This window comes from Camarhynchus parvulus, chromosome 6 (genome assembly GCF_901933205.1).
Source record: "Camarhynchus parvulus chromosome 6, STF_HiC, whole genome shotgun sequence".
Lineage (NCBI taxonomy): Eukaryota > Metazoa > Chordata > Aves > Passeriformes > Thraupidae > Camarhynchus > Camarhynchus parvulus.
The window spans coordinates 18,658,038-18,683,872 of NC_044576.1; the positions used below are offsets into that span (position 1 = coordinate 18,658,038).

A 25,835-nucleotide genomic window follows, 5' to 3' on the forward strand; every position below is an offset into this window, starting at 1 on the left:
GCAACTGATTTGCAGGCACTGCATTGCACAGCTGTAATTTCCCGGAGAAGCGTGTCTGTGGTCAGGGGATGTGTGACCGGGCTTGCGAAAACTTGGACCAAATTCAATCCTTTAAAATAAATATTCTGTTACTCTGCCCATTACTGTGGAGTAATATCCACAGAATAATACAGAAAGCTGTTACTAAATACGCAGTGATAGAGCAAGAGGGTGTCCAGAACAGAAACGTTTCTGTTTATTTAGAAAGCATTAAGATTTTAATTGAAAAATAATGGAAGTTTTCATAGCATCCCCGTGTTTTGATATGTGGATATGTCACTAAATACAGAGATACTATATGATCCTTTGCATGCCTGGCTGTCATTTCTTAAAACTGTTTGATTTTTAAAAACTTGGGTGGGAGAATTATTGGTCAGTGATTCACTTGAGTTTTTTGTCAGATTAATTACAGATTACTCTTCTCTGCTAAGGGAAAAACCAAATTATCAAATGCCACAATTACTGCTGTCAAACATAGTAATTATATGCTAACCTAGGCTAAATGGGAACCAGTATAAAATAGGATATGTAAAGGGACCCTGCAATTTATTATGGTATACTTAATTTACCTTATTTTAAAAAAGGAAAACTGCATTTCAGGCAATTGTTTGGCTGACCTAATGCTTCCAGGGGGAATTCTTTGTCAGTATGTATCCATTTCAGCTCCAAGGAAATATCCAGATTTGAATTTTCTCTCATAAAATGTGTAGATATGTTTGAAGACATTTCTTATTCTTCTGTATGTACAGATCACTCCAGTAACCAAAGACCTTTTATTAAATACGAATGCATTTGTTGTTCCCAGCCCATTTCCGGACATGTTTTCCAAGGAGCTTCTGCATTTGTTGCTATGCAGTGCAGCTCTTCCTGAGAGCAGTCAGCCCAGATACAGCTTGCTCTGAAGTGAAAGCAGCAGAGCTGTAGAAAGATTTCTGAATTTGCAGTGCCCGGCAAGTTACAGAGATGGCTGCAGAAAGGCTTTGCATAATTGTTCTCTTACTCTGATTTAAGCACTTTGCTGCATGTACTTTATTTAATAGGCATTTGTGTCAAACCATAGCATATAGATGCAAATAAATTAGTAAAACATAAAGAAACTAGGGCAAACTTCTGCATTTCAGAAGGAAGATGCCTGCATTTTCCCTCATGTACCAAGCAGAGTACAAAGGAAAACAGATGCCTGGAACAGAAGCAGAGACAAGAAACCCATAGATACTTAGCAGCATAGTAAAACATTAGTCTCCACATTTGGTTTTGGCATTGCAGTAACCTTTCAAACACTTTTTTTCCCCTGTAACTACCTACAACCTTTATTTTCCATAAAATACATGGATTTGTGTAGATACCTTTATCTTTTTCCTTCTCAATCCACTGCATCTTTTCATCACCTGTCAAATATCTGGTTGCTAGAATCTTGAAAGCTACTCAGAGCATTCAAGATTCTGACTATTCTGCTTCAGCACACCTGGGGAAAAGCTAAGCTTCACTTTCTTTTTCCCAGTAATTTCATCACAGATCAAATGAGTGCTGGACCAAATAAATGGAAGGCACAACAGCAGTGGGCAGCACTCCTTTAGGAGCTGCACTAACCTTTATCTTGAGCTCTGAAACAGCTCCAACAGCCCCTCCACAGACACACACAAACACACAAGCACTCAAACATACACTTAAGACACAAGGCGGGGGTGTGGGGGTGGGGGGTGTGTTTTTGTGTGACACAGGCTCTCCAAATTTTTCTAGAAACCAGAAGTTCTAATATGTAAGACTGGTTTGTTGGGTTTTTTAAAGGAGGAAAGAGTGGAAGGGGGAAAGGAGAGAAAAGAAGGGAAGAAGAAAATTAGGGAAAATAACAGTTATCGGGTACTATCATCTCTGCCGCCATGCTGAGGGTTGTGGTTTCTTCTTCCTGTCACCAGATCTAGTTTGAGTAATTTTTGTAAGTTGGGTAACACACTTTTAGACCTTTCTTTTTCTTCCCTGGTCTGCAGCTTCAGGTTACATCTGAATTTACTATATACAGTGCCATTTATTTATGTTATGACCTATTTCTTGGTTCTCTTTGTTACTCCCAAAGTCAAGCTACAGAGCTGGGTCTGCATTTTTAATTTTTTTAAACTAAGCATCAATGAATTGTTTGTTCATAGATGCTCCAGACCCCAGGCCATTCCCATCTCTGTTGCCATGTGTGTCGCCTGTAGCAGGCATTGCTCTTGCCAGCATCAGGCTGTAAGCTTTGCAATGGCTTTGCATGGCCTGGGGACCAAGGCTTGCTCAGTTTGACCTTGTCCTGACCTGTCTTCAGTTTTGTTTTGCTTGGCACACCTGTGACAGCAGTTTCTCAAACTGACTGCCTCTGTCTAATGTGATTTGTGAAAGGATAGTCGTGGGTTTATGTAGAGAGCAGCAACAAACATTTCCTGTAGATGGGATACTTAGTACTCTTAGACAATGGCAAAGTGCAGAAAAACACAGACCTGGTAGAGCAGCAGAGACCTGATGGTGTGGAGGCACAGGATGAAGGAGCGCAGAGAGGGGAGATAAGGGTTTGTTTGTGTGTGTGTTACATGGGCGACACAACACCAATAAAACAGGAGCCTACAGCATGGCACTGAATTGTGCAAAGATGCATCAGCAGAGGCACCAGGGGCAAATGACCCTTGCCTAGCCTATGCAGGACAACCAGGTCAGCCCCCACTAGCCTGAAATATTCTCTTTATCGTGGATGTCTCTGCCTTTGAACACAGTAAACGCTGGGAGCCTTAGGAGCTGTTGCCACATTCTCCGCAACACAAAGTAATGCATGGCACAGAGCCAGGCTGAAACGGTGCAGCTTAGAGACTCAGTTTCATTTCCTCAGCTGCAGGCTGACTATTCTGCTTCCGCACACCAGGGGAAAAGATAAGCTTCACTTTCTTTTTCACAGTAATTTCGTCACAGATCATGAGTGCTGGACCAAATAAATGGAAGCCACAACAGCAGTGGGCAGCACTCCTTTAGCTTTGGGGCAATCTGAAGATAAGTGAGCAGAGAAGGAAAACCATGAGGTAAGAAAGCAATCCAGTCTCTGAAAGATGCTTTTTTTCTCTATGCCACGGGAAAATAATGCTTATTATTTACATAAATGTAAGCAGTGAGGGACTTTGAGCATCTAAAAACAGAAAATATTTTACAGACTATTTAGAGAAGAACCAAAATAAAATAAGGATGCTCCTGAATGTTGTCATGTTACTGCTTCTCTAATGAGGTTAAGTCTCTGTGAGTAGAACAGAAAAGTCAGAAATTTTTGTGCATGCAGTGTGGGGATGAAATCCAGGCTGTAGCAGGGGCAGCTGGTGCCCAGCCAAAGAGGTATAATCTGTCTCTCAAACCTGTGTTTGTGATTCCTCCTTGATTTGCCTCCTCATAATTTTGCAGTCTTTCCACTCAGTCCTTTTTTTACCCAAAAGATTTGATTGTGCAGTTGAGCAGTAGCACATGCTGTGCCCCACAGGCTCTTAGACCTGCTAGGAGTTGCAGCAGGGACAGCAAGGAAGTATTTTTAAGAAAGGAAGATTTGACTGAGGAGCCTCAGTAATAGAATTGTGTGTCAATCCTTCTTTAATTAAGGGAAAGCACAGTGTAGACTAAAATGTCATCTCTGTGTTGTAAAAATGTCCCCTTGATTGTGTGACAAAGGCCAGTTTGTGCACCTACTCAGGGACACAGGTAGGCAATGGCAGCAGGGGAACCCCAAATAACACCCTGCCCTGGTGGCACCACGTTTGGGAAGAAAAAGCTGTTGAATGATGGAGAGAGATTGTCCTGATTTCATCTGGTATAGAGTTAATTTCTTCTCAGTAGCTGGTAGAGTGTTTTGGTTTCATTATGCCAATGTGTATAGCACACTCACCATTTGTTTGTAGTTGTGTTTATCCTAGTCAAGGACTTTTTTGTGTCGCATGCTTTGCCAGTGAGGAGGTGCACAAAAAAGCTGGAGAGAGCACACCTGGGGCAGGTGATCCGAACTGGCCAAAGGGATATTCCACACCAGAGAACATCATGCCCAGTATATAAACTGAGGGAGTCACCTGGAAGGGGGCTGGTTTGTTGTATTAAACACGTTTACAACAATACATATACAGTAATATATTATACAACTATACTTATGCATTACAGTAATACCTTATACCAGTTACATTACACCAGCATCTATCTCTATTTGTCGAGGCGGTCATAACTCAAAGTGAATACCTTAAATGTCCCAAACCAAATTCCTCATTGCTTGTTGTTGGCTCACCTATTCCCAGGTGTCTTGATTAGATAATCAGGTCTAGACCTCTATGTGGCTTCCACCTGCCACTCTCAGCTTCACCAACGCCGCCTCCCCCACTCCGTCCCAGTGGGTCACAGTAGCCCTAAACACTTTACACTAATACTTATACATTAAACATTACAACCATACTTATATATTACAGTGAGCATTACAACAACGGAGTCCAGCCCCTCCAGGGGCTTTTCCCGAAGCACCCAGCCAGGAGCATCTGCAGCTAATCCAGCAGCAATCCAATGAAGGATATTGCTGCCAGACTGCCACAGAGCCCTGGCATGTCCAAAGCTTCTCCAACCCTCTCCTGGGGTCTACCCTCCTGGGGTCAGTCACAGAGTCCATCCCCTCCAGGGGCTTTTCCTGATGCATGTCCATCCCCTCCAGGGGCTTTTCCTGAAGCACCCAGCCAGGAGCATCTGCAGCTAATCCAGCAGCGATCCAATGAAGGATATTGCTGCCAGACTGCCACAGAGCCCTGGCATGTCCAAAGCTTCTCCAACCCTCTCCTGGGGTCTACCCTCGTGGGGTCAATCTTCCTCTGGAATTATTCATCCCCTCCAGGGGAACTCACCATCTTCTCCTCCTGCAGTCTTTTCCTGAGCAGCCTTCTCCTGCTTCTTGCAGTCTTCCTCTGCAGTCATCTTCTGGGCAGCCTTCTGACTCTTTGTCCGGCTCCACCCTTTTATGGCCCTGGTTCTCACGTACAGGTGTCAACACAGCTGCATCTCATTGGGGAATACTGTGCCCCCTTACAAGTCTCCCTACACTGGTTGGGGTGCAGGGACAGAGTATGGCATCAGACAGCAGATAGTGAGCAATTGTATTGTGCACCACTTGTTTTTCTTTGAGTTTTATTTTTTCCTTTTGTCATAATTATTAATGTTTACTATTACTATGTTTTATTTTGTTTAAGTTATTAGAAATTATTAAATTCTGATCTTAACCTACCATTTTTACTTTTGATTCTCCTCCCTGTTCCACCAGTGGGGGACAGGGGGAGATGAGTGAGCAGCAGCATCATGCTTAGCTGCCAGCTAGGCTCAAACCACACCAGGGATACAGGAGTGTTAAGGACCAGTAGTATGTCACCAGGGTCTGGCTAATAAGGGTGTGTGAGTGTGTGTGCCTAGGGATGAGGCACCTGGAGGGAGAGAGAAGCTCCCTGACCAGCCACTGGACATCCAGAGGCAGCATCTGAGGGGCCACAGGGTTAGTGAGTGAATGTGTGCTTTGCACCAGCAAGTGGAATGGGGTTACATACTCATTGGGTTGTACATCCAAGTGCCAGCAACTGGAGAGGCTGGTGAGATCTGGGACCCAATTCCTGGATACATTAACCATATAATCAGTATAACCATTACATAAGAATTGTGCTATGATCTAACATACAAGGATTTAAAAATGCAGGAAATCCAAAATTAAATTTATAATATAAACCATAACATGTACAAAGGTTTAGGAAATTGAGTAAATCACATTATTTATAGTTTAAGGGAATTTTAAGTGATGACATCTTTTGGGTAGGCTTCAGCAATTGTTCCCAGCACAGGAAGTATGTTCTGAGGCCCAAGGGTGTGCCAGCTTTACTACAGAGACCGGCCCTCCATTTTAACATCCACAGGAACATCTGTTTCTGTGTAAGAGGTGCCATCATACACTGGCAAGAAGAATTACTAAAATCACTATTCAGCACTTTGGACCTAGGTCTCCCTACAGCTTTGGCTTGTTTGAAGTATTGTGGACCAAGTGAGGTATTGCCTGCCTTTAAAGTACATCATGACAGGCTTAAAAATAAGAATAGCAAAAAGTAAATGGGGTGTAAACAACTTTTTTCTTTGATTTCTTCTAGTACCATTTCCAAGGATTCCTTGAAGACTTCCCTGTTGCAGTTAGAATGTCATTTTACATGGACTTTGCTGAAGGAGCATGTAAGTCTTGAGGCCCTAGAGGAAACAATACTTGATCATATCAAGTTTTTGGCACAATATGAGATTAGAGATTATAATTTACTCTCCTATGTAAATTACCTAAAGAATTCAAATGAGGAAGCCCTGAGAAGTCTCAAAAAAGCTGAAGAAGCTATTCAAAAACGTCATCCAGATGAAATTGACAGGAGAAGTCTTGTTACCTGGGGGAACTATGCCTGGGTCTATTACCACATGGAGAGATATGAAGAAGCTCAAACTTATGTAAGCAAAGTGGAAAACAGCTGCAAAAAGCTGTCAAGTACTGCTCATGGGAAGATTGAGCTTCCAGAGATCTACGCTGAGCAAGGATGGGCATTATTACGTTTTGGGAGGACTTACTTTGAGAGGGCAATGAATTGCTTTGAGAATGCTCTGAGGAGTGAGCCCAATAACTCAGATTTTAGTGCTGGCTATGCAACAGCAATGTATCGCTTGGAAGGTAACATTCAGAGGTATGGTGGGGAGATGAAGCCATGCCTCGAGGCCCTGAAGCGGGCAGTGGAACTGAACCCAACAGACACTACCGTTCTGGCATTGCTTGCATTAGAGCTTCAGCGATTAAATCGAGCTAATGAAGGGGAGAGGTACATTGAAGAAGGACTGCAGAAAACACCTGACTTTCCTGTTTTCCTGCGACATGCTGCTAATTTTTACAGAAAGAAAGGAGAAGTGAACAAGGCATTGGAGATTTTGAAAAAGGCCCTAGCACTGACGCCGAAGTCTGTCGTTCTGCATCACCAACTAGGCCTCTGCTACAGATCCAAGGTTCTTCAGCTGAAAAAGACAAGATACCCACCTAGAGAGGCAATGGAGAATCTCATCAAGCTTGCCATTTTTCATTTTAAAACAGTGATTGACAAAAAGCCAGTATTTTTTTCTGCCTATTGTGACCTAGCAAGCACATATGCAATAGTCAAGAGGTATGAAGAAGCAGAAGAGATGTATCAGAAAGTGCTTCAGAGAAATGATCTAGCCTGTGATGAAAAACAAGAAGTCTACTTCAGTTATGGCCATTTTCAGCAATTTCACATGAAATCAGAATCAAAAGCCATTAAATATTACATAGAATGTCTGAAACTGGAAATAGATTCCTATCCAAGAAAAAGGTCCAGTGAAGCTGTGGAGACATTATTGAAACAGAAAATTGAGAGTGATTTAGGAGATGCCACCGATATTGGTACACTTGGACTCGTTCATAAACTAAATGGGAAGAAACAAGAAGCAATTGAATGCTATGAGGAAGCCATTGCTTTGGATCCTAAAAACGAAGAATATCTGAATGCATTAACTGAGTTACGACTTTCCATCTAAAGCTAAAGCTCACAAAAATCCTGTGTACCAAAAATCCCCCAAACCAAGAAGGTTTCAACAGACTTTCAAAACCTTTTTTGTTGTTTGTTTTTCTTTTGAAGGTAGACATTATGACCAAATGGAACACAGGTGGCATCGCTTTCTGCTCATAATGTAGAAACTGCAGACAACAATTGTTGATTTGTTCATTCACTAACAGAGAGCATGCTTGGCTAACTATATAATATATAAAATATATATTTATAGCTAATCTAACTTAGTCTTCAATGCTAACATGAGTATAAATGTTGGATTTAAGTGATAGTCTGTAGAACACAGAACTTCTATGCTGAAATCAGATATTACCTTCTACTGAGAAAATGATAAGGGATCATACAGTAGTATTTTGTCTGTATACTTGAAGGCATTCTTATACACAAATACAATTTCTGAAGCTTTTTTAAGTATTTCAAAAATATCTTTTGTAGACGAAACTTTTGTTGAAGGCTTGTTCAGTTTACTGCCTTGTATGCTGTTTAATTATGAAAAACTAACACTGTTTAGCTAGTCCACTGGAAATCTTACAAAATGTGTACTATTGTTGTGAACTACTAAAGTCTGTTGAATCTGTTGACTCTTGCTTCTGGGTATCTTTCTGATGACCGGCCTTCATGTTAGTAGATTAAGTAAAGTGAAATAGCCATTCCAAAAAGTAAGAAGGATAATGTTTTGGTAGGATATGAAAGGCTGAGGAGCCTTTCATATTTATTTTCCTTGACCTCTCAGTATAACTGGCTCCAGGGGCATTGCATAAAATAAACTGTGTACAAAACAACATCTGTCTAGTTTACCCAAAACACCCTATCAGGAACCACAACATCTGGAGAGGAAGGAAGGACACTCTTTGAGATGCCAAATAGATGGCTATAGCCATGCTTGTCAAAAAAGCCAGGGATAGCAAACACACACAAGAAAGGACCTGAACTGGAGATGGAGGGGACAGCACAGCCAGAGCAGAGTTGGCGTGAGTGCCACAGAGCAGGGAAGGGAGCACAAGGGGCAGGTGGAAAAAGGGGTGGGTGCCTGAAGCAGCGCACTTCAACAAGTCCCAGAGAGCAACCCGCGCTTTCGGGGCCTGGAGCACACTTGCAGAAAAGCTAATGAAGAAAGGCAAAGGACAGGTCTTTGCTTGGAGATCCAAAGGCTATTTACTGCTTCCAAGAAGGTCCACAAACAGAGACAGAAGAAGGTGGAGGGTACAGGGTTAAATATGGGGGGGGGAAAGGGCGGCTCTGAGGGCTGAGGACCAATGGGAACAGGGAAAAGTGGTGCAGGGGAGGGGCAGCAAACTAGGGGAACCAATGGGATAACAGGGGCAGAACACTGCAGCAAACTGGGGCCAATAGGAATTCAGAAATGGGAGAACATTCTAGGGGATGTACATATATGGTGATCAGGGGCTGAATAGGGGCGGAACAACTGGGAGAGCCAATGAAACTGGAAATATTAACATGTGCCTGCAGAGGCCCACGGGAGGGAGGCTTTTCTCACCCTAACATGAGAGGGATGTTTCCCCTCACTTGTTTCTGCTCCTCAGAGGTTAAGATGCTGTCACTTCAGTGGCAGGACTTTGAGCCTCCGCAGGTGCCCATAGGGTCTACATAGTTGGAAGAAAGCACTGAAATGCCAAAAGTCTTCAGCTGTCCAACCAAATTTTGCTATTGTTTTTAGTATCCTTTTCTAATTTCCCAGTAGTGTCCCTGTGTTTGATAGAGTATAGTACTCAGGGAAAACTAATGCTCTACTTCCAAAATGCTTCTGAGCCCTAGCCACTAGTGTAGCATGAAGCAAACTGGTGACAGAGCCCATCAAGAAGGATGTGCACTTTAGTTTCTAGCCATCCTGGAGTGTTCCTGCACCCACAACAGCACCCCCATACAGACAGGATGACAAGCCATGAAGGAGTGCAAAACACCAACGCCAGATCACAAAATAACAATAAACCTCTTCCTTCTCAGCTCTCCAGAGAACCTTTCATAACACGAGCAAAAGCAATGAAGTGTACATAATTGCAAACACCCTCTTCTAAGAACCAGCTGGACCAAAATCCACCCTTGTTTCCCAGCCACTTGCTAGATCCTCTGTTACATACAAAGGCAATCCTGCCTAGGGAAGGAGTGGTGAGGAGGGAGAAGAGGGGGACTGGGAACAGTTCTGGCAGACCACTCCTGAAAGCTGGCTGCAAGAGCAGTGGGAGCAAAGTCAGGAACTGGTGACACGACATTGGTGTGCCCAGCTATGGGGACAAAAGTGTCTGTTAGACAGCCTCACTGCCTTTGTGAATCTTGAGGACTTCTAAGCTCACCATCAGTGCTGTCTAAACTCCACTGAGGGCATGGAGGGTGGAGGGCTGCACAGAAGAATTTGAGGAAGACATGGTGCTAGCCATGGTGACACATCCATTCTCCCCTCTACACTGCCACCAGGATATCTCCTGAAAAAAGAACCTTGAAGAAATAAGGATAAGGTATAAATTATTTTGGAAAAAAAAAAGTGAGCCTGAATTTTTATGAAGAGTCATAGCAGCTTGATCTGCACAGTGAAGAAACTGTGAGACATAGTAATGCAAAAAGTGTATTTATTGTGCCTCACCTCCTTTGTACTCTGCAGGACAGCTCTGGACCACAGATGCCTGGGGATGCTCCCAGGTATCCAGCCTTCTGGATTTTGCCTGTCTTGTAAATGAGGAAAAACGTTATTTCCCACAGGGTGGTGCTGCTGCATTGCCTGGCATGCCGACAAGGGGAGCAAGTTGAGTTGGAGCTTCGGGAGTTAGAGAAAATGAAACATACATTTTTGAGAAATATGTGGGGTTTTGGGGCAAAACTAGAACTGCACAGAGGCTGAACACACCAGTCAATTAATTCACACCAAGTATGAATATATCACTGAAGCTGATGCTGGCTGTGTAGAGGACAAATGACTGAAAATTACACTTCAGGAAGTATCAATTTATGACTCAAAAGTACCTTCTAAAGTATATAGAAAATTTTACTGAAATACACCAGAATAATCACTAAGAAGAAGGTATTATTTATTGAGGCAAACCCCACTAAGGACTTTGCCATGCTGACCAAGAAGTAGTGTTACAGTTTAAGATAAACAAGCTCTTCCTTCTCACATAAATTTGTAACACTTTACAAAGCAATAATGTTTGGCAGTATAAAATACATTCACCATATAGTAACACAGCCTTTGTCTTTCCAGAGATAAATTATTATCCAAGCTGATAGGAATGTTTCAAGAATATTTTTTCTGAAAAAAGAGTAATTTTTCAACAGAAGGTACTTGACTTTTCCAATGTTGTTTTCATACAACTTTCCAAGGTACAATTTGTTAAATGTTCCAGATTATCACTACAATATAAAGAATTTCAAAATAATTATTATTTCCCCATTTCAAATCCCGTGGAATGGAGATACATGGGATAACTTCAGCAGCTGTGAGCAGTTTCACCTACTTACACTGAACTTCCATCCACTGCACAGAACAGAGCATAATCCCAGGTAGGATCCATGTGAGGTAGGATCTGTTGGACAGATGTTACCTCAAGCCAAGTCCCACCACGCTGTCCTGGGGAGCCAGACAGGCTCAGCAGTGCAGTGCTCCAGCCGAGCTCATACCCATCAACGCTTGTGTCCATCAGGGCTGGTGGGAACATAGAATTACAGGATAGTTAAGGGTGGAAAAGACCCCTAAATCCTCAAACGTGCAGTGTTCATCTGACAAATTGTTCACAGCAAGCTCTGGTATCTTGATTTATTCCCATACTTAGCCATGCCAGGAAATGTCTGCCATGGAGGACAGCCTGAATATTATCATCTCTGAATAAAATTATTGCCAATACCATAAATCATTCTTTAAAAATATTGTGAGCCAGAGATTTCTGTAATGCATTGCGTGAAATATTTCACATGGCAGGATGAAGGTGATCTGTTCAGCCTGGGTTCTGTGGAGCAGAAGTTTGGCCTGAGGCTTCACCAGCCTGGATTGCATTCCCATTTCTTCCACTTGCAGGTCATTTCTGGCTACACTTCTTTCCTTCTGTTTCTTAGTGGGGGCATTCATGACAGGGCTGATATTTCACAGCGTGCTTTATGCACAGAAGTCTTTATTGCAGTATATAAGCTTTTCTCCATTGACTTAAGTCAGAGCAGAGACAGTATTGGAAAGCCCTGAAAGAATTTTACCATTTTCTACAAAAGGTCTATGGATAAAACCAGTTGAATGTTTGCTGCTAAATAAGATATTTAAAACAATAAGTAGTGCTTAAAAAACATAAAGGGAAAAGCATATGAAAAAAATCTTGAAATAATAAGAAAATGCTAATAACATATTACACAGTATAATTTACTATGATAAAAATGCATATAGCATTATTCCAACAGGCTTTTACAATATGCAGTTCCATGATGTGTTGTGATGTGATAAACAAAGTAATTAAATTTTTGTAAATTTATTTACAGTGGTAATTTATAACTTGTTCCAAAAAATTGTAATTTTGATTTACCACACTATTCCCTACTTTTTAAAATATTAAAATATTGTATTAAGATCTAAAACATTATCTTCATCAGTACTAATTAATAAAACAAATTAGGTTTTTCCAAATGTGCATATTTTTCCTAACTCATTAAGAAACACCCATGGATAATTTTGGGTTTTTTTAATGAATATATGTTAAATACTAAACTGGGGCCCAAGAGTCAATTTTCATGCTGAGCTGAGGAAAACTTATGTCATTGACTTTAAGAAGATTTTGCACTGCTCTTGCTTATTCTGTGGTCTGTGCACATAGATCATGCTACTGGCTCTGACTACATTCCTGAAGCAGGACAGCAAGAAAGGCTTCATTTTAACACAAATGATTTTAATATGTTGTATTTAAAATACACTTGGATAACAAAACTACTTGATACACATGCTATTCATATATATGCGTGTCTGTATATATAAAATACATTATACTCCTATGGCTGTACTCTTGGTCTAAATCAAATTGATAAACATCAGTCTATGTTGCTTTCACTTCCAAGGCACAGAGTGGAAAAGGACACCACGAGCAGCCATTGAACACACTGCAGAATAACAAAACTAATAGTTCAGTGTAAGTGAGAATTATTTAGACTCTGATCAATTTGTTAATGAACAGAATACAGCTCGATACAGTATTAAAACACTGAAACTATTTGTATTGTGGAATGTGAATTTTTCCATTGCTGACAATGTGTTCACTCTGGAAATGTAGAAAATCACAGTATTTATTAGACCATCACATCAGTAAGTTACTCCATGAGCTACATTCACTCCCTAGCTCCTGTGATGCAGCCAACTGGAGTATATTCCTCCCACAAGCAGCAGGAAACTGTCTGCAAGTCACAGCTCTTGTGTTCTGGCCATCAAGGAGAAGTGACCTGACAACTCTTCAGATTGCCAAATGAGCAATTGGCACCACCTGAAGATGCAGTTTCTGGGTCTGAAAAGAGACAGACTTGCCACTGCAATACACAGAAACAATTCTGCCATCATCCTCTCCGTTATCAGCCTGTGGGGTGGGCAATCTCTCAGCCATCTGGTTGCATAGACTCTAAAGTTCTCTAATAGGTGCTGATTTTACAAGAGGAAGAGGCTCTGTGTTTAAAAATAAAGGAGCCTCTCTGGTCTCTTGGGCTGCCTTTGGGCTTCTTCCAACTAATGCACTTAAAGCACATTTGTCTATCAGCATGCCTGGTCCCATGGTACAAATTTACTCCTCTTCAGATAAGTAGAGCCACCACAACACATTTTCCACCCTCCAAGAGAAGGATCAGCTGAAAGATCATACCCTGAATGCCAATGTTTAGAAGTTCAAATTTTAAAGGTATTCAGAAGAAAAAAGGAAAAAAGTAAAATTTGCTATAGAGCATGTGGGAAAGCAGGTCTAAAACCATATTTGAAATTAAATTGAAATGTATGTACAAAGTTCAGGCACATTGTAAAAATTACAGCTGCTCCAGAGATACTTTCAGCATAAATCAGATTCCTGCCAGATTTTCTTAAAAAAAAAAAAAAAACCAAAAACAAAACAAAAGCTAAACAAACAGGTGACTTTGACATTTGAAACACTCATTTGCAAAGAGTTTCATGCAGACTGATAAATGCAGAGATTTTTTCATGGTGTGTATAATTAGTCCATTGAAACACACTAGACCACAAAATGAAAAAGCTTGGGTCATTAATAGTATTTTTAAATGTAAATGTTATTGTTCAGTTTTGGTGACTGATCCCTGTGGAGTCAACACTGCATTTCAAATTAATCTGTGAACACTTGTATCTACAAACTCTATTTTCAGTCTAGCTTTCTTCCATTACTGCATTAACTTAGTATTACTGTTGCTGTATGTAGATTTAAGCCAACTAAAACATGACAGAACAATCTAATTGAGAGGTCTTGTTTCACAGGAGAAGTATATTCAACAGTGTAACACCACTGAGCCACATCTGTCTCAGGTTGTGCCAGCACTTGTCACCTGTTGCTGAAGCTGTTTGTATCCACAGCCAAAAATTCAACATCCCTTTGGTCTAATTCTGCTGTGACAGAATAAGCTATTGCTCCATTTGTCCAGATGTGCTGTTTCAAGGCTGTGTTACCAGTGAGGGATGGCAAATGTGTCCTTTTGACTTTCTTTGCTAGTCTTGCAAAGCACAATAGTGCTGAACTAAATATCATAGAAAATCCACACAGGAGAAATGATGCAGTATAGCTGCCAGTTGTGTCCACAAGCCAGCCTGTAGGGAAAAAAAAAAAATTTAGAGGTCCACCAGTATTCTCATGGAAAATTTACAAATCCTGTTACCCAGTTACAAACTTTGGGAGTTATCACATATAAAAACAATCAAATAATACATATTTACATCACCATCACTATACTTTTACATCTTGGTACAGAGAGGGATTTATTCTCAGCAGACAAATAATATCTTTATAGCCTTTTGTTTGGAGGTCAAATCCACAAGAAAAGGCAGAGCAATCATCACCACACTACTAAATAAACATCTTCCAACTGCCTGGATTTAACTGGCAGTCTTTAGAAGGCTTAGAGAGCTCTAAGATCTTCATGCAGAAATATTTCTTATTTCTGCAGGCCAGGCTCATGCTTCACTCAAAACAATTCTATTTTGCAATAATTTTTGCTATGCAAAATTAAATTAAAAGCTTAATGAGCAGTGATTAATTGGGAATTGATGTAAACATAAATTTACAGAATATGCAAGATATATATAGTTGGTTGTTTGAAAAAGATCTCAGAGCTTCCACAGTATTAAAAACTGTGTCAAGTGCTTTCTAAAGAATAATAAGGGTACAGCTCTCATCCTTACTTCACTGTAATGGTACAGATGGGAAAAATGAAGGTTAGATTTTACAGGGATGAGTTTATGACCAAACAGGAGTGGAGCTGACTCACCCACCTGTTCAAAGCAATGTAGAGACTAAATGCAAAAAGAAAACATAAAAGAAAGACAAACTTGGAATTAAACTCTCTTTAGAGAGATTTAGATTTTACAAAATCATGTAATTTCACAGTGGAATCTTTTACTTCTTCTACTTTCACAGTTTCTAAACTACGTGAAGTGCTGATGTAGCAGCTCTTAGATGCCTATTTCATACTGGTTTGTTTTTTAAATTTCATCTCACTCTAGATGTAGAAATCATCCCACCGAGACCAGGATGGGAAATCTAAAGAGTTATGAATGTCCAGGCGTATTATTCTTTTACCCAGAGGCTGCCTTCACATTCACTGTACATTTGCTATCCTTCCTCCCCCTTTACATCACAGCAACAGGTAAATCTGAAGTACTGGTAAGGTTATAGGGAAGACATTTGGCAAAACTGACCTGCCACAGGTGGGCTCACTAGATATGGTATGGCATGAAGAAAATACACAACGCCCAGTGCTGATGATAACAAAGGAGTTCCCACTGCATCTGCTGTCACAACGGGGATCAGCGTTACATAGGCTCCATCAAAGTAGCCAAAGGTAAATGAGAAAGGCACAAGCAAGGGGAAGCTTTGGAGAACTGGCAGGAAAAGACAAGAGAGGCCATCCATTCCCACAGCAAAGAGGTAGCAAAAGTAACGATGTTTCTTCAGGCACCTGCAAATTTCAAAACCGAAAAGAAAAATATTATCACTGAAACCAGCATTTCAGTTTCTATGCCCTGGCATGCAGTGCTTCAGTCTCTCTTTTCTATGGCTCAGATTAAGTCAATTGCCTTAAGCAAGCCTTCACTCAGCAGACGAGCACAGGTCGGGAAAGTTGCCCACCTACAGCTGCAGAAACATCTGGCCAGCAGCAGCCTGGTGCCTGCAGTGTTCTTCAGGATGTTCCAAGTGACAGAACCCTGCTGCCAGGATTCTGCAGACCCATAAAGTTTCAATGTTCCAAGCAGTATTTCATTGGGCTTTACATCCCACCTCAGCAAGGTGCTCCCAGCATTATGCATAAAATATTTCAGTACACCTCTCTTAGCTGCCACCTTTCCAGTCAGCTCTTAAATGCGAGTTAATGTGAGTTAAGTGAGATGGCAATTCCCTTCCTTCCTGCTTCACAAAAACAATAATTGATTTCTCCCACAAACTAAAGAATTGCAAAGAATGCATGCTTTAGAATCAAAATCCTTGCTAATTTGGCCAGTATCTACTGATGTTACAGATGCTGTACACTGATGTTCAGAGTGAGCTGAGTTCACAAAGCATGGTGAGTTCTTATATACTGGACAATGTATAACAATTTTCAGTCAGTCCTTCCTAGCATGTGCCTACAATATTGGGCCAGACCCTGGACCCTCTTCTATAACTTCTGTGCCTCCCCAGCAGCACAAAAGATATGGAAAAGCAGAAGAAGCAGGGTGAAATCCCCTTGGAAATAGATATGGTGAATCACACCCAACATACCTCAGGCAAGGGGTTACATTTCCACTATCAAACATACAAATACATCATTTTTTCAGGAAAAAGGGATATTAAACCAATTGAACAATCTCAGAAGAGACAAAAAGATTAAACAGCAAGCATTCCTGAAAGTTAGACTCGGTTGTTGGGGGGTTTTTAAGTTACAGATGCTAGAGAAAGAGTACATAATGTTAACTTTTATATGTATTATACCTTGCTTGCATCCAGCCTCCCACCAGCTAAAGCTTCCCCTTGATCAGCCAGAAGCCCTTACCTTCTGTCTGTGAGCCATCCAAAGGTGATATTACCAATTATGTCTATGACACCAAGTATGGACATGAGGAAGGCAGCCTGGTGATGACTCACTCCAACACTCAAAGCATAAGGCACTAGGTAGACAAAAAGAGGGCTGCAGCCATATGCCATAAATAAAATTGACACTGCCAGCACCATGAAGCCTGGCATCAGCAAAAAGTCATATTCCTTCCATGAACAGTAGCACAAACATTCATGAGGCCATAATTTGATTAAAGGTGAACAGATGGACATTTGCTTTAAGTCTTGTTTCTCTGTTTCAAGGACATAATTCTGTTCAAGCAACTCAGGAGCAGTTTTACAATCCTCCTTAAGAGAAATAGGCCGCATCAAGGCACCACAGACACAGAGGTTTAAAACAAAACCTCCCAGGATGAGCAAAGCTCCTCGCCAGGAAAACTGCTCAATTAAGAGCTGGACCACAGGGGCCAGGATGAAGGTACCAATTCCACTTCCTGACATGGCTATTCCATACGCCAGCGCTTTCCTTTTGTTGAAGTATTTGCCCACCATCGCAATGGCTGGAGAATAACAAAGTGCAAACCCAAGTCCTAGAAGAGAAATCAAAGTGCAGATGGCTTAATACCAAGCATGACATATGGAACATATTAAAGCAAACCACATAATGTATTTTCATTAGTACAAAAGAATAGAAAGCTTTTTCTGATTCTGTATCACGCAGCCCAGTCTGAGTGTGATGAGAAACTAGGATGACATCTTTCTTCCACTGGCAGGGTCCCCGACTCGACAAACCTAACTGATGACCATTAATCCACAATAATAAGACTCAGACAGAAGTGATGGGGTTCACTTCATAACAAGAACAAGGAGGATCACTAAACATGAGAGAACTGGTGTGCCAGCCTCTCATGCATACAAGATGAAGTCTTGCCCCAGGGTCTGCACCAATGCTGGCACTAGACATGCTGTCCTGATGAGGCACCACTTTGTGTTTTGGTCTGTTGCAATCCTGAAAATTAATTTTCAGGTCTCTGAAACACAGTACAAAGAGCCTGTCTCTGTTACTAATATTCTACAAAAAACCTCTCTTGGTCCACTAAACAAACTGCTTGCAACAGCTGCTTGGAGTTCTGACCATTTTAAATCCCTACCTACAAGTAAAGAGGGGAGGAAAGCCTCAGAAAGCCAGATCCAGTTGAGTAAACAAATAAGATTTATCTCTTGGATGGAGAAAAAGATTGTGGTCTCTGCTGCAGAATCAGAGAGCAGGTTTTAATCATCAAGTGGTTGCCCTAACACTAAAATATGTATTTCTGAATCGGTAATAGAAATTAGTTCCTGACTAGGGTTTTGGAGCATGTCCTACACTGAGGGTGAAACAGCCCCAGTTCCTTTGGCAGAACTTGCTGATAGAGAATAAAACAGTCCCCAGTGCTGTAACTGGCTTGCCACATCCCCCTCAAAGGCCACACTGTGTGGGGCAGGCACTAAACCTGCCAGGATGGAATAAGAGGATTAGAGGGACTCTGGGCAGCAGGTGCCCAGTCTGGCACCCCTCAGGAGGCAAGGGAACAAGCAGGGCACAGAGCTGGGCTTGGACCTGTACAGGCAGCAGAGCCAGCAGAGCAGCCCTGAGCTAGACATCATCACTCAAGAGCTATGAAAATCATACTTTATTAGGCATACACATAATTTATTTTTTAGCGAGTTGGCAGGGGGAAACAGGTCTCAAAAAAGCCAACAAATGTCCTGTGAAAAGTGGAAAGTTTAGGGCTGAAAACATTTTCATATCTCTTAGAAGGAACTGTGCTACTTATTGACACTCCCCAATCTCACCTGTGCTTCACTCTTGGGTTTCAAATCCTGCTGCTTTTATGGTTTTAGACATTCACTTGTTGTGTTCCCATCTGCTCTCTGGGTTGGGGGCACCACATCTAGCCTTTACCAACAGTTCACGTCTCTGTTAATCAGCCCCCACAGGCTAAAAGTTCACTGCTTGTAATGAACTTGGGTCTTTACTACTCCATGTAAGTTGTAACTGCCTTTCCACCTCGGTATTCACAGCAGCTCCCACTAAAGAAGCCTCAGAGGTATTAGCATGGTTTGTAGCACAGTCCCTCGAATTACAAGAAGCCTTTTTATTTGTTATGAACACATTTTGTCAAAGATTAACATTGTAATACAGTTACAGGCGCTAAAATAAGGATTTTTTTTTTAACAAATAAGCTGTTGGCAGCTGTGAACTGCAGTAATTCCACCAACTCGTTACTAAACTCCAGGGGACCAAGTACAAGGTCTTATATCACCGTGGCTACCAGGTCAGTATTAATGAGGAAGGAATGTCAGTGTGACCACAGGCCCCTCTCAAGTTCCTCTGTGCACAACAAACACAGGCAGATAGGACAGAGCAAAGATTTGTTTTCACCATACCTGAGCAAAAATGGAGGAGCTGCTACAGAAAGACTACCAATCAGCAATGTTTTTTTGCTGTTCAACTAGAATGTAATGCAGACAAACGTAAGGCTTACAGCTGAGGTGCCTGGTATTCACCAAGAGCTCCTCTATTCTTACTTACATGTATTGGTTTGAACTTTTTTGGTTTAAACTTTTTTCCCAAATGTGCAACTAGATTAGGGCAATCTAGAACTTCTGCTATAACAAACTCCTCCCAAATCCCAGACAAAACAGAGAAACCTTTTCATGTATACCAACTGCAACAGCAGTCCTTCCTGACCTCCCATAACTTCAGAACTTTATTGACAGTCCTCTCTCTAATAGAAGGTGAAGTTGCTTTTGCAGGGTGCTGCACTTGTGTGGTATGAGATCAGTCAGTGCTGAAGCTCTCGCTGGCACAGCCTCTGGTCTACAATCATGGGAACAGGTCTGAGTATCTCTATTTGACCAGTGCAGTGTCAATATGACATGGAGAAGAGATCACCCATCATTTTAGCCTTCCTGTCTTGTGTTCTGGCAGCAACAAAGGGGCTGAATGCATCCTACCTGTGAGGACTCCTAATGATAAGTAGAGATGTTCCAGACTGGTGGCGAATGAGCTCAAAATTAGTCCAGCAGATGCAAGCAGCCCTCCTAGCATGATACCAACTTGGCAGGATACATGATTACTGATTAAACTCCCAAGCGGGGCTTCAAAGAAACAAATAAAGCTGGTAGTTAATGGCAGGTCCTCACACACAGTTCACTGCAACAGTTATAAAAGAAAAGGAAGCAGGAGGAAGCAGGAGAAAATGGTGTTTGCAGCTACATCGTGGTCTTTCAACATAATCCTGTCACAATGGCATGAGTGCCAAATATAAAGGAAAAAAACTTCTAAAAGTCATTTTCTTGAAAGTCAGGATAAACCTGAAACTTACAGTACCTTTCTCAGCAGCCATTTCTGTAGATCAAAGTCATTATGGAACACAGCTAATCTGCAGTGTCAAGGGGTCAAGACAGGTCACAGGAACAGCCCACACTGTTCATTACTCCGTGCTTACAACACTCAGACTTTTCCCCATCTGGAATTTGCACTTCAGCCCTCAGTAACTTTAGGTTTTGCTCACAACTCCCTGGCCTTGTGGGCTCTGGGTTACACCCAAACAGGAAAGGTCTCACATCTTTTGGACAATCTCCAGGACTGCTACCCTTCTCCTGCACTCCTCCAACACCAACATCTCCCATATCACCCTGCTTCCACCAAGGGATGCCATCACCAACCCTCTGCCCTTCTACTACCTGCAATGCCAGGGCAAGGTTACCCCTATTTCTCTTTTCCCCAAGATACAACCTGGCTGTCACAGGTGAGTTGTTGCATCTCATTCTGGCTGTGCCCCTCTGCCTTTCTAGCAATTCTTATGGATTAACCTCTTCTACAGGACCAGGGCATGGATTTTCACCAAGCTGTACAGCTTTAAAGCAAACCCATGAGAAATTCAGTACAACTGCTGTGTTGATGCACATGATTTTTAATAATAGCAAATTTTCTTTTAAGAGAGAAGACTAGCTGTAAATATACACTTTTGATAAAAGGAGGACAGTTGTGACTTGATCTGGAGGCAAGATGTACATCCTGTGCTACATCTCAAATATGACTCCAATCAAAAGGCAAAAGAAACAATTGCTCAGTTAATAGCTCTCAAACATGAGGTGTCCCAATAGACCTGAACAAAAGTACATTTCTGAAAAATTCAATCATTTCACAAAACAAAGTTCTGCTTCTTTTTCTTTAGTATGAAGACACTCCCTTACAGAACTGTGTTGGGGGAAGCAGCTTGGATATACCATACCCCAGAGATCCCACAGTATCACTCTTTCCCAGCTGACTCCACCAACTTGTGAGCATGGTAAAAACAGATGGAGCCAATGCAAAAGTAGCCATATTATTCTTGAAAGGGTAATACACACCACAAAGCATCGTAGCACAGTCCACAATGGAGTGGATCCAAGCAGTTCTGGCATAATCCTGCCCAAAGTATGCCTGAAACTCCACAAAAAAAATGGAGATGCACCTAGGACAGAAAACATGAACACCAGTCTGTTAAACATGGAATATTTGCCTCACAGAAAACGCTGTTCTCACTCTTCAGGTATAAAAAGTATCCACTTGAAGGTCCTCCTCAGCTCCTGGGAAAATCAAAATTGTGGTTGTGAACATTATAATATCAGATGTTTCTTGCTGGGGTATCTGCTGCTAGAGTTTTTATGACTCAGAGTATTTTGAACTAAAAGGAAATTGAAATGCTAATTCTCCCCAGCAACTTATAGCCCGCATGATGATGTTGGTTCCCTGGCACACAAAGCCCTGGCTTCACAGTGCTTCACTGGCCCTGTTGCTCACTATCCCACACCCACACAAACTGTGAGGGCAGGGTCAATGTAACACCTGCAGAGCAAACCCCACCTGCAGCTGTGTGCTCATGGATGGACAAGCGCTAAGTAACTCCTCTCAAACAGAATCAAAACACAACAGGAGCCTGTGGACCTTCCAGCAGTTTAATAACATGTTTCCAGGAGAGGTCCTTTCTCAACTTGACAAGTGTTACTGTTCAATATGTCCCTGCAGAGGAACAGATTAAAAGTCTCCATAACTTCATTCTTTTCTGGATCAACAAGAGATGTCTTTTCCCCCTCTTTTTTTCCCAAATCAATGAATGACCACTTTCTTCAGCTTTTTTTCTTGCACATATTTCACTCTTCTATGTAGTCTAATGTGTGACAGCCATTAGATAATTTCATGTATGTAACACATTGCACACATAAACATGGAATTAAATCCACTAGGAATTCTCTGCTATTATTATGGAATTGGTACATTTGTATGCTAACATTTGTATTAACTAACATTGTATGAGTGTTTCTATCCCCTTCTGTGCTGTTGACTCCAAGACCCTAGATCCCTTAAGATTTAAGATCCCTAAATCTGGGAGCTTTATTTTAAAAGAACTAAGAACTTAAGGTAGGAAACACTGTATTTACATTATACTGACTGCCCAACAAGACACTCTTTCAGTTTTCCTCACTTAGCAGGGTGCTTAACTCTCTGCTTAATATAGCTAAATTGTCCATGTTCACACAAACCAGGCTCCTCTATCTCCAGTCGACATCAAAGTCACTGTGAAAGCAATCTCACCCTAGATTGCATTATTTTTATGCAAGGCAGCAGTCTAGTTCTTGTTCTTTCCTGTTCTATTTCGAGAAAATATATTCTGCATATTTCGGATACCAGAAGGGTGCAGAGAGGGGTCTCTACTCTAGGGCTTGGACCTTCTTAGTCAGGACAGTACCTGAAATGCTCGCAGTAGGAGAAGAGGATATTCACATGATTTTCACATTGACTCGGGAGTCATGTAAATTCACTGGGACTGGCAAAAATTATTACGGCTGTGGGGTCAGAGGGACACAGTGAACCCAAAGAGACCCCACATGATTCCTCCCTCCCCAGCAAACCACCACAGCCTGAAATAGCTCTACCTGCCCCTGGCCTTGATTCTGTAAGAAATCAAGGAGCGGGTGCTGAAAGCTAGAGCAGCTGTCAGAGGAGGCGAGACTAAAGCCAGAGGGCTCATAATCCCTTGGTCGCCCCAGCAGCCTTAGGGGTTTCAGGAGATAACAAACACTTTTCCTAAGAAAAGGAAAAGAAAAACAAGCTAATGCCACAAGAGGCCAGCAAGACAAGCAGCAGTGCCTTTACCTTGTCACGGCCCTGGTGCAGATCGTGACGAGGAAGCAGCCAGCAACAATCATCCATCCCCAGCCTCCGTCGGGAGGGCCGGCGTGCCGGGCCCGGCGGGATGAGGCCATGGCGGTGCCTGCGCTCCTCGCCTCAGGGACAGCGCCTGGCTGCGGCCCTCACGGCCGGCGCGGGCCCCGGCTGCTGGGCACATGGGGCTGCGGCCATCTGCGGAGAGAAACAGCCGATGTCAGCCACACTGCACACGCTGTAACATGAATGGCTGGGAATGGCACTGCCTCAGCCATCCCTACTGCAGAAAGGGAGCACTTCTTTCACATGCAGTTTATGAAAATTTGTTGGAACCAAGAGGGCCATCAGAATTTGAGCCAGTGTCTGGTATCATGTTTTTCATGATAACTTGGGTGGTTTGTCCAGCACTTGCGTCCTAGCGCACAATACCCTCTTCCCCTGCGTGTCACTGCATACATGGGCAAGTCACTTTACTGCTGCGAGTCCTCATTCACCTCCAGCAGCCTCCCCACTCATCCATCCCTGGCCTGAACTGTATTTCCAATTGCAATCTCGACTCAAACTAGCTACTCTTTCTTGTACACAATTTAGTGCAAAAGTTTTGTTTGAGAGAATACAGTTTTCACCTTTGTACGGGAAGGGAATATTTACTCCACAATCAGAGCAGATCTGATGATAAGATGACCTCTGTATTCTCACAAGCTAAACCTCAAATGAAAGCTGTAATCAGCAGGACACAGCAACTTAATTTTGTGAGCATGGACAGTTCACAGAAGGTTAGAGCTAGCCTGTCCCCCTCTCCTAATCACTTAAATCAAAACTGTATCGGCATCCAGGCCATTAGATTGTCTCTAAACACACACTGGGTGCTGCAGGAGACCCACTGACACCCACTGGATGCACCCTAGGTGAGTAACTGAGTCGTGTGCTTTGCTAAGGGGACCAACAAAAAGCCCTCAGTCCTTTTGCATCAGTGACTGAATGGCAGGGCTCGGCCAGGGGACCTGAAGTGCCCTAATTTTCTCAGTGCAGGAACATGCAGTGCTGGCTGTCAATGCCAGATTTCAGCCCATGTTTCTGCCATCACCAGCAAGCCCTTAGCCTCTGGATGGATCAAAGACTTGTAGGACATAAGCAGAATATCTGGGATGCCTTTCAGTTTTGCTTGAAGAGAAAGCTCAAATACCTTCCATCTCACCTAGCTACAACAGATGCTGAGAATGCAAGATTCCCACTGACGAGAACCACAGGTTTCCAGAAGTGTTACCTGTTAAGGCAGGTCAGAGGGCTACAGAGCCACTTAAAATGGCAATTCAAGAAAGAAGCTACATGGTTAACACTGTGCATCCTCAATCCTTGAAGCTGCTCAGACAGGTGATACTCAAGGCTTGATTCTGCAAAGCCCAGAGCTTCCTGACCCAAAATAGCAAGACGCTCTAGAACTAGCCCTAAACACCACCACATCTGAACCTTTGAAAGGGTTCCATCAGTGACCTCCTTGAGATATCCAGAGTTGCAGCTCAAAACCAAAGCCAGAATTATTTTAAGAAAACATATACACGCTGCCAAACTCAAAGGTGAGCAAAATAGAAGAAAACAGGTATGACAAAAAAAACATGTTGAAAGCTTAGTAATATAGTTAGGTGGAGTTTGCATAAGCATGATCCATCACAGGGGGATCCATCACAGGGGGATCCTGAGCACTTCTGCAGAGTCTTTGCAAGGGGAAGCTCCATATTTTGGGTCTGAGCAGTATCTTTTATTGCCCCTTCTACAGGAATGAAGGGGGGAAGGATTTGGTTTGGTGGGGTTATTTTCCTTTGGTAGGTGTTTTTTTTTTGTTTGTTTGGTTGGTTGGTTTGGTTTTCTTTTTCAAGTTTTGATTATTTAGGGTGGAGGAGGAACTTCCAGGAATGCCAGAATGGATAACGATAACCCTTCAATAAGAAGAAATATATACAAAAAATGTTCAGATCTGCACATACAGAGTCCTAACTAATTTTAATGCACAAACAGTAGCTGGGTGGCATGGCCTCAGCCTGGATCTCTGGTCCAACTTTCTAGGCAAGCTTCAGCTCAGGGTTGAGTTCACATTTTTAGCTGTACATTAACGTACTTGGGAAGAATTTGATGGCATATCAAGCTAAGTAAACATAGATTAGGTGTTTGGTTACATGGTTACTTGCTGTTATTTTCCCAGAACCCTGCCAGCAAACATTTAATGAGATTACAAGCAACTGAAAACAACCATATTATAAAAAATGCCTGGCCAACATGAAAAGGCCACTCAGCCTCCCCATAGCAGATTAGTGCAGACCTCATCTCCTTGACTCCCCACTTGCTTCAAGCAGTGCTGTGCCTTTCACAGCCACTGAAAGGCAAGTTAAATTATTACCTTTCTTGTTGCTGCACATGTCTAAAAGCACTTATTATGTCAACCTGGCAATTTTATTCGAAGGGTAGGAAATTTCATTTGCTTACACCCCAGTGCTGTTTTCTAATTATCTATATGGTGGATGATAGTACAGGCTGTGGATTCTGTAAATGAAGTTGAACAGCAAGAAAGCACACTTTATCTGAGCAATCATATCCTCCCCGTTCCCAAACGCCAGTTTGCTCTCATGTTGCATCTTTTTCTCAACTTCTCTGGTATAGGATGACTATTTTTGAATATTTGTTATAGGATGACTATTTTTTGAATATTTGCTCCACTGTAAGGCCTGGCAGCATTGGCTGCTATTATAACATATCTCAGATGTACATGAA

The 25,835-nt window shown here is 42.1% G+C and overlaps 2 protein-coding genes across 3 annotated transcripts in view; one reads left to right on the forward strand and one right to left on the reverse strand.

Annotated features, from left to right (window-relative positions):
- The first annotated feature begins 751 nt into the window (after positions 1–751).
- On the forward strand, positions 752–7,732 carry LOC115905181 (interferon-induced protein with tetratricopeptide repeats 5-like). The gene is given in 5 exon segments (XM_030951303.1): positions 752–778; positions 1,500–1,575; positions 1,578–1,618; positions 3,037–3,083; positions 6,195–7,732. Coding segments are annotated over 5 exon segments (1,620 nt in total). The 3' UTR covers positions 7,624–7,732.
- A 5,530-nt stretch (positions 7,733–13,262) lies between these two features.
- The window catches only part of SLC16A12 (solute carrier family 16 member 12), a 28,458-nt gene continuing 15,885 nt past the window's right edge, over positions 13,263–25,835 (reverse strand). For both annotated transcript variants that reach the window (XM_030951364.1, XM_030951363.1), the window contains exons 2-7: positions 23,058–23,264; positions 21,272–21,375; positions 19,871–20,014; positions 16,869–17,460; positions 15,538–15,797; positions 13,263–14,430 (exon numbers count right to left, since the gene is read on the reverse strand). In XM_030951364.1, the coding sequence (XP_030807224.1) occupies positions 14,168–14,430; positions 15,538–15,797; positions 16,869–17,460; positions 19,871–20,014; positions 21,272–21,375; positions 23,058–23,167 (1,473 nt within the window). In that variant the 5' untranslated portion in view covers positions 23,168–23,264 and the 3' untranslated portion in view covers positions 13,263–14,167. The remainder of the gene's footprint in view (positions 14,431–15,537; positions 15,798–16,868; positions 17,461–19,870; positions 20,015–21,271; positions 21,376–23,057; positions 23,265–25,835) is intronic.